Genomic DNA, 12,850 nt, shown 5'->3' on the forward strand with positions numbered 1-12,850 from the left:
TATATAAGCAATTGTACGTATAGAACAATATGTCGTGTCCCTACTATATAGGTCTATGGATTCAGGCATCTGTCAAATATATCGTGTTCTATGTAGGTTTATGGTTCTATGATAGTTGCCCGCTACAAACACACTTGAGACTTCGAACTCTTGTTTCAAGGATGTCTGTAGGCACTAAACCGTAACTAGTTTCAATTGAGTTTTCATTCCGAAATTAACATATAAAACCTTCTCTATTCTAATAAAAGCCAACAACGAGTAAAAATCAACAATATATTAAAATCTCGTTAACTTTAAAACTAATGATAGGTGGTCACAATTAAAGACAATATCGCCGCCAGGAGCGTCGCGGAGCCCCCGCCCGCCAGCGCAGCCCCGCCGCTATACCGCGTCACCTGACAACAAACAACAACATCGTGTAATATAAATTAAACCCGCAAAATTATAATTTGCGTAATTACTGGTGGTAGGACCTGTTGTGAGTCCGTGCGGGTAGGTACCGCCACCCCGCCTATTTCCGCCGTGAAGCAGTAATGCGTTTCGGTTCGAAGGGTGGGGTAGCCGTTGTAACTATACTGAGACCTTAGAACTTATATCTCAAGGTGGGTGGCGCATTTACGTTGTAGATGTCTATGGGCTCCAGTAACCACTTAACACCAGGTGGGCTGTGAGCTCGTCCACGCATCTAAGCAATAAATAAAATTTTTTTAGATATACCTCCAAATAATCTATGACCCAATAATATAATCGAGGTAACCTAAAAAGCTGCATCACGCATTCCAAGACGTGACCGGATAACCGACTTCTCAACTGTATATCAGATCGTTATGTCGGCACCACAACAGATCCGCTATCGAAATCGATTGTTTATTTTGTTATTGACTTCGAAACGATACGAGACGATAAGAGATAAGTCGGATCGATTAGGAAATAATATGTAAATCGATTGTAAGATATTATCGGATATAACATCTTTTTATAATCGATTTTGTGAACCTTGAAACATAGTTTGTGGTGAGGTTGATTTCAGACATGATAATGGTAATTTATCTATGGAGATAAATTGGGACAATAGTAATATGAATATTCCTTATCTTTTTAAAGGTAATTAGCTAAGGCTCTTCCTGCATAATACGGCTATTTCCTATTCCTATATATTCATGTAACAAGATCTTCGTATGTGATTTATTGGCGTATTTTTTTTATTTTTAATAATTATTATTATATTATAATACTTTGTATTAATTGTATGTATATTTACGGAGATATGTATGTGTGTATGTATGTATGTGTACATATATGTATATGTATTTCACTGGAATGGTACACCGCGCGTAGTTCGTTTCCAAGTGATTCTTGTCCACCTGATGGTTGTCTGGAAGAGATCGCTCTTAGCGATAAGACCGCCAATTGTACTTTTTTGTTATTCATGTATCGCACTGTTTATTTGTTTTTTGGTGTACAATAAAGAATACTCTCTCTCTCTCTCTCTATAATAATAATAATTAGGTACTAATTACGCATGGTCCCAAATTAGGATTCCCTTTTTTGCATGTACCGCAGACTGTCATGCATATTTATATACATTTCAATATGTACATATAGATAATAAATACTCAGTCAAACAGCAAAACAAACCTGTGTGCTTAGTGCGAGTTTTTTAACGTTCTCGATAGCGTAAAAGTTAACTCAAATTTGTATGCAGTTGCAACAGCGCCCCTACCGGTAAACGCAAGCAAACGCTCCAACTCCATATACATATTTGAGTTAACTTTTACGCTATCGACAACGTTAAAAAACTCGCACTAAGCACACTGTTCATCACACGAATGTTTGCCCGATGCGGGAATCGAACTCACGCACTTCGACGCAGCAGTCAGCGAAAAGCGTATAAACGTCCATTTATTATGACGTGATTTTTTGAGTTTACAAAAAAAAATCAAGAATTTTGAATTAAGCCCCTTCAATCGTAAAGGTGCGATATATCAATAATCTAATAGCCGATAAAAGAATTCTCAAGCGAGCGAAATTACAAAGCGCTCACCGTGTTGTTAATCCAGTTAGTGTAGCTTGAGACTCTGGCGCTGACGCCCGGGAACATGGGCTCCGCACACCCGTAGCCCCACGAGGTCAGCCCCACCACGATGTTGTTGTATATCAGGGGACCGCCGCTGTCACCTTGACAAGCGTCCTTGCCTGTAACATAGGAAAACTGTTACAAAACGAACCTCTGCTCAATTGAGTTCAATTATCTATATATGTTACTGGTGGTAGGGCTTCTTGTGAGTAGACACGGGTAGATACCATCGCCCTGTCTTTTTCTGCCGTGAAGCAGTAATGTGTTTCGGATTGAAGGGTAAATGGTGAATTATCGGGTTAAAGATATTTTTTATTCTCAAAAGAATTACATAAATTCACTTAAATGAGAACAATAAAATAGTTATAATTAATTTAGATCGTGCAGTACATGACAATAATTTATGGTAACAACATGCGGTGCTATGACAATATATTTAACAAAAACTATAAAGATTATTATTTTCTTAAAATGTATAAAGAGGGTAGATTACCACAGAAGCAAGGTAAGTACAACGATCGCCTCGACCAGCCGCCGGCCGCTCGGTGGCGGGTAGATATTGACGCCACAAGGAGCTAGTTCGCATGGATGTGGCATTGGTAAAATGTTTGCAGGTTGTTAGTTTCGTTGTTTTTTCATTTCATGGTTTAATTATTATTTGTTTATTATTTGTTTTGATACATTGTATGATTTTATGTGTATTGCATGATTGAGTTTTGTGTAAGTATGTAGAATTAAGATTAACAAATAATATTATGTAGTATGTTTACAATAGTTTTCTTAGGTTTATTGTAAGGTATTTTTTAACTTGTGAGAACAATGTGTACACCCTTATCGATAGACTTCAGGACGCACTTGAGCTCATCAAACTTTCCCGGCTTAACAATGCTGCGTACATTGGCGTAGAGAAAGTTGAGAGATGGGTAGAACGTTTCAATTTGTGAGTAGTCGTTTGTAATCTGGTATGATATGTTCTCAATTTGTAAGATTCCTATTCTGGTGCTAGATTGTTTGTTTGTTGCCTTTTATGCCTATTATAACTTATATCTCAAGGTGGGTGGCGCATTTACGTTGTAGATGTCTATGGGTCCGGTAACCACTTAACACCAGATGGGCTGTGAGCTCGTCCACCCATCTAAGCATTGAAAAAAATTGCGTACATACAAATTGGAAATAATTTATAGAGAAGTAACAGTATTTAAATAGTCTTAGTACATATATAATACCCATATAACATAGTACACACATAGTACATAGACGTTATTGAAGGTAACTATCTCGTAGAGCTGATGGCGACGGGGAAACGGGTGGGGTATGACCAAATTCGATCTTATCTAAACATCAGGTTCCAAGATGCACTCCACGGAGCCAAGGATCGTAGCAGATGGAGGGAAATTGTACATGAGAGATGACGGAGCCAGGGAGTCACGACCCTTCAGTAATGAGGAAGGGAGGAGGAGTAACGTATTTTAAAGGAAATATTACCTCCGATATCGAGCAGTCCCGCGCAGATCATGTTTACGGTGACTGGGAAGGGATCCCCGGTCACGCTCTCCAGAAACTCGTACCGAGTCCGGCAGACATCCCTGTTGACTATCCGGACCTCAACCTCGTTGAGGACTGAAGAAGCTTGAGCTACGTTCACCTGGACAAATCGTGTCTATATAGAGACGAGAATGTTGCGATGGATGTGTGGAAGAAAGACAAAGAAAGAAAGAAATCATTTATTCGCCAAGCATAGTGAAAATGAGTTATAAAATAAGTTAAAAGCAGCGTGTACCTATGCGTGTGTGTCATTATTTGACATGCGAACTTTAGTGCAGTGCAAGATATTATAATATTATATAATTTACCATTCATTCATCCATACTCAACTAATAATTAATAATAAAAAAAGCAACGAGAATGGGCAGAATACGGAATGAATATATTAGAGGAAGTCTGAAAGTGGCACCTGTAACAGAGAAGCTGAGAAGTGCGCGCTTGGGATGGTATGGACATGTGATGAGACGAAATGAAAATGAGGTTGGTAAGAGAGTGTTAACTATGAATGTAGAAGGATATAGAGTAAGAGGTAGACCTAAGGAGAAATGAATGGATTGCGCGAAAGATGATATGTAAAAGGATAAGACGTCCGGTGCATTCGTGTTGAAGCGATGCACCGGTGTTCGAATCCCGCAGGCGGGTACCAATTTTTCTAATGAAATATGTACTCAACAAATGTTCACGATTCACTTCCACGGTGAAGGAATAACATCGTGTAATAAAAATCAAACCCGCAAAATTATAATTTGCGTAATTACTGGTGGTAGGACCACTTGTGAGTCCGCGCGAATAGGTACCACCGCCCTGCTTATTTCTGCCGTGAAGCAGTAATGCGTTTCGGTTTGAAATGTGGGGCAGCCGTTGTAACTATACTGAGACTTTAGAACTTGTATCTCAAGGTGGGTGGCGCGTCTACGTTGTAGATGTCTATGGGCTCCAGTAACCACTTAACATCAGGTGGGCTGTGAGCTCGTCCACCCATCTAAGTAATAAAAAATAAAAAAAATGTGTAAGAGGGGAGTGAGCGAATAGTATATGATAGAGGAGTATAGAAGGAGAAAACATGTTGCGCCGACCCCAGGTGACTGGGAAAAGGGCAGGAGAATGATGATAGAGACGCACGGGAAACCAAAATTCATAAATATGCGAGTCTCCCCACGTTTATATTACTACTGAAGACTATTATGATTCTAAAAGCTTTTTATATCTACAAACCATGATAAGTTATAATAGAAATAGACAATGTTAAAGTTAAACATAAATGAATTCAGGACGGCGAATGGACGGCATTGAAATTCGATTTCTTTGCTCTCAATTAAAAAAAAAAAAAACTTACATTAGTCCTGCCCCAACCCACGTGAATAACCGAGGAATTATCAGGTACTTCCGCCCACTGCACCGGTATACAAGCTTGCGCCACGCTCGCGCTCAGGGTCACAGGAGAAGACAATACCAGTACAGCGATATCGTTGTCTCTGATCGGGACGTTGTACCGCTCGTGGACGATGATCATAGACACGGAGTGAATACTTCCCCCTGGTGGAAACGAAGAGTTAACACATTAAACTCCGGTGGCATCTGAGACGCTTAAAGAACGCGCCGACACCGCATCGATCGCTTAAAACCTGGGCGCCGGAATGATTGGCTTGTTTACAGTCAATGAGTAGTACGTTAGCACAGTGCTTTTAGATACCACAAGCACCGGTCACCGTCCTCGTCGAACCCGTCGCTTGCGACGAAGGGCTCCACGAGCGAATTAACCCATAGACACAGCCCACTGAGTTTCTCACCGGATCTTCTCAGGGGGTCGCGTTTCCGATCCGGTGGTAGATTCTGCGAAGCATTGCTCTTGCTGGGGTCAGTGTTAGGATCACTCCGGTTTGAGCCCTGTGAGCTCACCTAGTTAAGGTTACGCTGAAATAGCCTCTCAAGCCTATCAGCTTAGGTAGGAAAAAAAAGTACGTTAAATAAATATTTATAATTTTGTATATATTACAACGCGCACATCTCTTTTTGTTCTCCTCGTGGTTTTGGAGGGGCGTGCATGTGGGGAGCGGCAGAGACACCGCCGGCCGACCCAACGTGGGGCGCATTTATAACGAATTAAAACTATCCCAGTTTAACGTGTTTTAATGATGTCGATGTCGACGGTGGTATCTCTACTGTAGGACCGACGCCTTTCTCGAACCTTCGTGGTCGACCGGCGGCGTCCCTGCCGCTCCGCCCGCATGCCTGCCCCTCCAAGACCCACGAGGAGAACAAATAGGGATGTGCTCGTTATAATATTAAATATTCGTACATCTGTACATTTTCGTAATAAATAAAAATAATATCGGTGTAATCATGGCAACAGAAGGCAGAGTGCCAAGCAAAAGAATCCCTCATTATCATTATCGCAGGGTCGGCGTTCAATGAGCTAAAATAAAATTTATCAATGATAAACTTGTTTTATTAATTTTATGATGCGCAAATGATATTTTAAACAGAGTTCTCGGAATTCAGGATAATAATTTATATCATTACACACTTTTTTTCTACCTATTCTTGTAGCCTCGAGGGGTTATTCTAGATTCGCCGAGCTTGTAGGTGAGCTCACGGGGTTCAAACCTGACGTCGTTGCTAACACGAACCCTAGCACGAGCCGTGCTTCGCAGAATCTACCACCGCTACACGCCACTATAATTTTATTATTATACACCTTGACAGAATTTTAAAAGATATTAACGTTATTTTAAATACAACTTACCAGAGTATAGAACACTGCTTCCGGAGCGAATGCTGAACAATGTGGGACTAGCCACGTTGCCGTTACTGACAAAAAAATGTTAAACTTATAATGAGTATAAATGTGAGTTCACTGGTGGTGGGACCTCTTGTGAGTCCGCACGGGTAGGTACCACCACCCCGCCTATTTCTGCCGTGAAGCAGTAATGCGTTTCGGTTTGAAGGGTGGGGTAGCCGTTGTAACTATACTGAGACCTTAGAACTTATATCTCGAGGTGGGTGGCGCATTTACGTTGTAGATGTCTATGGGCTCCAGTAACCACTTAACACCAGGTGGGCTGTGAGCTCGTCCAGCTATCTAAGCAATAAAAAAAAACATGATTTTTTTACGTGCAAAATAATTTAACCTTAGCATCATTCATTTTACAATACAGCCACAATACCAGGCTGCGTCTCATTTGTATGGAATGAAAAACCTTTATTAGGAAAACCTTTGGAAATTTTTAATAAAAAAAAAAATCTCAGGTAGATTTACTAAACTGTCGGTCATTGAGAAAAAAGAGGAGTTCAGTTTTACATAATTGAATAATACTGTGTAAAATAATAATTTAAAAAGGAAAATAAAGGCTTTTTAAATTATTATTTTACACAGTATTATTGGATTATGTAAAAGTGAACTCCATTTTCTACATTACTATATATGGGGGGTGAAACGCCATTTGGTTTAAGCAACATTTCGCTTAATAAGCGACATTTCTCTTTGTAAATAATGGTGCGTTTTATTTGGTATTCGTTGGTATTTGGTTTTTATACTGGTGGTAGGACCTCTTGTGAGTCCGCACGGGTAGGTACCACCGCCCCGCCTATTTCTGCCGAGAAGCAGTGATGCGTTTCGGTTTGAAGGGTTAGGCAGCCGTTGTGACTAAACTGAGACCTTAGAACTATATCTCAAGGTGTGTGGCGCATTATACGTTGTAGATGTCTATGGGCTCCAGTAACCACTTAACACCAGGTGGGCTGTGAGCTCGTCCACACATCTAAGCAATAAAAAAAAACACCATCAACAGTTTGATATTTTTAATTTAAATTCAATGAAGTTTACTCTATTCGTAAAGCTGAAGATGTATTTTTGTTATAGTATTTTTTTCAAATTTTAAACGCTCTCCTGTAAAGTTGCAAAAATGTCGCTTATACAAAAATACCCTTGATATGTATACAAATGTAGCACTAACGTGTCTATAAAGCAGTGTCCCGCGCTCAGCACGTGCCTCTTGGTGATCAGCGAGCCTCCGCACGACAATTGACCGTTGTATAAAACCTGAATAATGAAATTGCATATATCAATTAGTAAATTTTATCTAGCACTCGTGGTAGGCAATACCATCTTTACCATAAGGGCACACGGGGCCCGTGCCCAGAGCCCCCATTTTCAGGGGGCCCCGAAAGACCGACAATTTCTCTCACACGTTTATTCTCAAAGCATTTTTTCGGGCACATTACACTTTTTTCACAAATCAGTAATCATATACTATGCCTATAATAGAAGATTTTGCTCAACAGAAATCCCGAAAGAAACCGTTATCGAAATCGTAACCAAAAAATCAGCAGCATTCTAATATCATTAATGACATATTATATAATACTGTATTTGATTACTTATAATAAATGGTCATACTCTGTAAAAAATGTTATTATAATTCGCTTTTTTTACTTTCCAAAAGGGCCTCAAATTCTTGTGTGCCCAAGGGCCCCATCCTAGTTTAAGACGTCCCTGGTGGTAGGGTATTACCACTAGGGTGTCGTAAGCCTATTTCGACCAGAAAGCATTTCATTGGCGTTAAAGGGTTCTGTGTACGGAATCTTAATAATTGACCCTTGTAGTTTCTTTAATAATTAATAGTACATCGCAACATGCCTGTTGTACCTTTATCTTTTCTAGATTTTTTGTAAATTTAATGGTTGTCTGGAAGAGATCGCTTTTAGCGATAAAACCTCTTACTTTAAAAATATATCTACTTGTTGACTATATTTTTTAATTTTGTGATTTGGTGTCCAATTGTCTCGCTCTCTCACTTCTAACTCTGTCTCAAGGTGGGTAACTGAATTTAGTTTATGCCTTAGACCGTCAAATGGTCCTCGTATCCGGGTCAACGAGACTTGATTGCTAATCACCATTTACTTACTTACCTGAACTGTGTAGGGATATCTTTCGATTGTGGTAGGCGAGCCCCCAATAATGCGAGTATCAGATCCGGAGCTCAGCGGAAGCGGGACGGCTGCTATCGTTTCAAATTCGAGACTCAGATCTCTTGCTTGTGCTATTGAGTAAACAAAAGTATGTTAACTTAAAACAGTTTAAAAACACGCTGTATAAGCGAGTCGAAATATATCGATATTTTTTGGAACGAAGTTCCTTATCGGACGATGCGGAGGGGTACGCTAACCGGGAAAAAAACGTCCGTAACGTAATATTTTTATTATTTATGTATAGTCTTAGTATCATGGCTATACAGTGTCTAATGTATAGTCTATGTGATGACGGTTATTATTAGTCATATAAATATGTAGCTGTTTTTTTGTATAATATTATTATTTATATTTTTACTAGTTGATTGAACGTGTTAGAGTTCGTGAAAATTACGTTAAATAGACATGTAAATGCACGTCAACTAACCAAAGGGTTACACACTTTATTTAACTTAAACATATAAAGATACGGCTGTATAGAAAAAAAAACGAATAGGGCATTATTAATTAAATTTATTAGTCTAGCTATATTCAAGGAATCGGTAATATCGTGTTACTGATATGTATATTATTATCTGTATTTATCTTTGTCGTGTGAAAAAATCGGAAAAATAAAAGTAAGCATAAATAAGTAATTGCTTGTAGATTATCCTGAATAAACACTCGTGTATGAATCTTACTTTGCTGACGAACCGTGCGATAATCTTATCTAATCTACTAATCGCACGGTTTACGTTCTAACTCTTGCGTTTTTAGCTCGAGTGCTCATTTTTAAGTTGTTTTTTTTATTTATTGCTTAGATGGGTGGACGAGCTCACAGCCCACCCGGTGTTAAGTGGTTACTGGAGCCCATAGACATCTACAACGTAAATGCGCCACCCACCTTGAGACATAAGTTCTAGTCTCAGGTATAGTTACAACGGCTGCCCCACCCTTCAAACCGAAACGCATTAGTGCTTCATGGCAGAAATAAGCAGGGTGGTGGTACCTACCCGCGCGGATTCTCAAGAGGTCCTACCACCAGTAATTATGCAAATTAAAATTTTGCGGGTTTGATTTTTATTACACGATGTTATTCCTTCACCGTGGAAGTCAATCGTGAACATTGTTGAGTACATATTTCATTAGAAAAATTGGTACCCGCCTGAGATTCGAACACCGGTGCATCGCTCAACACGAATGCACCGGACGTCTTATCCTTTAGGCCACGACGACTTAAAATGCCAGCTTAATGAAGTTTCCGGGCTGCGTCGGAAGAATTGTCTAAATTACATTTAGTGGTTTAGCGGGACGAATAGTTTATCTCTCGCTCTCCTATTTTATAAAATGTTACCTTTTCCAAATTATTTTACTAATCTGTAGATAGATAAGTCACAGTACAAACACTTTGACTTAAAATAGACGGATTAAAAACACTACTCCGATTTCGACGTCTAAGCTTAACATACTGAGATACATAAGATACATAAGATACATAAAATACTGATACATAAGAAGCCGTCGTGGCCTAAAAGATAAGACGTCCGGTGCATTCGTGTTGAAGCGATGCACCGGTGTTCGAATCCCGCAGGCGGGTACCAATTTTTCTAATGAAATACATACTTAACTATTGTTCACGATTGACTTCCACGGTGAAGGAATAACATCGTGTAATAAAAGTGAAACCCGCAAAATTATAATTTGCATAATTACTGGTGGTAGGACCTGTTGTGAGTCGGCGCGAGTAGGTACCACCGCCCTGCCTATTTCTGCCGTGAAGCAGTAATGCGTTTCGGTTCGAAGGGTGGGGCAGCCGTTGTAACTATACTGAGACCTTACAACTTATATCTCAAGGTGGGTAGCGCATTTACGCTGTAGATGTCTATGGGCTCCAGTAACCACTTAACACCAGGTGGGCTGTGAGCTCGTCCACACATCTAAGCAATAAAAAATAAAATAAAATAAAAACTGTCCTCGTTATATTTCTATATTAGTTTTGCGATATCTTGTATTTAATAAAATCGTGTATCTTATATTGTGTTGATTCTTCGAAAGTTTAAGGATGATTTTCCTTTGGTCTCGTATTTCGCATCTGACATATATCCTGAGAGATCTATATATTAATACGTGAAGCAAAAACTTTGTATCCCTTTTTACGAAAATTGCGCGGGCGGAGGAGTACGAAAATTTCCACACTTATAGAGAATATAGAGAAGAAGTGCACAATGCAAATATTTTTTTTAAATATTCCATAAAAGATACATTAAATCAATAAAGAAAACATTACACACACTACATACCACGTATTTGACGCACACACGCATGCATACTATTTATTGTCAAACTTTTGTTCTTGACGTCTGTGGTCAAATTGAGTATGGATTAAATATTGTTTGTATTTGTTAATATTTTTTATACTGTAGTCTTGGCGAAATTTGTGATTATAGAAGTATAAAATACAATCATAATAGTGTACAAACTTACAATTCCAATTAATTATAGTCGAATTTCGACTACTGCGGGACCTCTAGTAGTATTAAATTTACGAACTAGAAAGCGAAACTCGTGGCTTACTAGATGTTGTCATTGCTTGTCATGAAATACTGTAGGTATGAGACTGAACGTATATCACTGTGAGTAATGTGTGTTGTGGTCGGCGACCGTTAAACGATATGGTAGATAGTTCTGTGTGCTTAGTGCGAGTTTTTTAACGTTCTCGATAGCGTAAAAGTTGGCTCATATTTGTATGGAATGGGATCGATTGCCTACGTTTGCCGCTAGGGGTGCTGTTCCAACTGCATACAAAATTGGGCTAACTTTTACGCTATAAAGAACGTTAAAAAACTCGCACTAAGCATACTGTTAGCGTCAAATGCGACTACAAGGAGCCATGACGCTCTTAAAAAAATATTTTATTTATAAAACAGGATTTATTCTAAAATTCACTTTATATTAAAGCCATTTACTGAAAAACAAATTTAGTAATGTTTCAGAAAGAGCGGATACTTTCTTTGAAATTCTGAATTAGAATGTGTCATCGGAAAGAGACTTAACAAGTGCTAACTTAGCATATCATTATGCAGACCGCATTGTTACACTATATTTGATGACTCACAATGTCATTTACGTTAATCCTAAAAGGACTGCCTGTATCTACCTGAACATTCCACATGAGTTAATTATCATTCCACCTCTTCCATCTTGTATGTTACATGTTCTATTAAGACATTATGTGAATGAGATTTTTCGTTTTTTTTTATATAGAATTCAAATGCACATTGTTTTTTTTATTTTCCTGCCTATGCTAATAGGCTTGAAAGTCTATTTCAGCTTCGGGGAAAGGAAACCAATTGTCTCCTCGAAAACATCAAACCAGCACAATCATATCTTTTTGACAAAAGAATAAAAGCAAGACTTACAGCACAGAATTAACGACAAAATGACCACCGCACACAACATTGTGTTTGTGAAGTTATAAAAACACTGCGCCCTAGATGTTGGTATCATTTTTATCGATGCACGATAAAACCATTTATCATGTTCAATTGAATCACCTTTGTATGTCTTCGTGAGAATACTATAGCGTATTCCTCCGACCAGGGGTTCTTAGTGATAACAATCTATACGGTTATTGAACGATAAGGACTGAAACTACGGGGATGCGACCCCTGCCCAAGTCACAGCTATGACCCCTTCACAGGTTTCTTCTTTTACTGGTTTTAGGACCTCTCGTGGTAGGTACCACCACCCTGCCTATTTCTGCCGTGAAGCAGTAATGCGTTTCGGTTTGAAGGGTGGGGCAGCCGTTGCAACTATACTGAGACCTTAGAACTTATATCTCAAGGTGGGTGGCTCATTTACGTTGTAGATGTCTATGGACTCCAGTAACCATTTAACACCAGGTGGTCTGTGAGCTCGTCTACCCATCTAAGCAATAAAAAAAAAGGTTTGTTCACATGAGAGTCGTATCCGCTTATTATCCAACTTAACTGCAAAATTCCTCGTTTGGTCTACTAGAAGGGATGTCTGTTGCATTACGGGTATATATTATCCAACTTAACTGCGAAGTTCCTCATTTGGTCTATTAGAGGGGATGCGACGGTACGGGTATATCATTCTGAATTTTTTCCCTATTTGTTGGTAATCTAAGGGGCTATTCACGCTACGCCCGGACTAGTAGATGAGTTCACGGGTTCGACCTTAGAAAATTTGCTAGAGCAGTGCTTCGCTGAATCTACTATCGGATCACCACCGAGAAGATCCGATGAGAAACTCATC

At 39.2% G+C, this 12,850-nt stretch overlaps 1 protein-coding gene across 1 annotated transcript; it reads right to left on the minus strand.

The window, feature by feature from the left end:
- Positions 1-259: 259 nt before the first annotated feature.
- On the minus strand, positions 260-12,150 carry LOC101738380 (trypsin CFT-1). The gene is made up of 8 exons (XM_021346228.3): positions 11,992-12,150; positions 8,534-8,664; positions 7,579-7,664; positions 6,369-6,433; positions 4,959-5,158; positions 3,563-3,722; positions 2,045-2,196; positions 260-395 (listed from the first exon to the last, which is right to left on the minus strand). The coding sequence occupies exons 1-8, from the start codon at positions 12,077-12,079 to the stop codon at positions 300-302; spliced, it is 978 nt and encodes a 325-aa protein (XP_021201903.2). The 5' UTR covers positions 12,080-12,150; the 3' UTR covers positions 260-299.
- Positions 12,151-12,850: the final 700 nt, after the last annotated feature.

Source organism: Bombyx mori, chromosome 27 (genome assembly GCF_030269925.1).
Source record: "Bombyx mori chromosome 27, ASM3026992v2".
Taxonomy (NCBI): domain Eukaryota; kingdom Metazoa; phylum Arthropoda; class Insecta; order Lepidoptera; family Bombycidae; genus Bombyx; species Bombyx mori.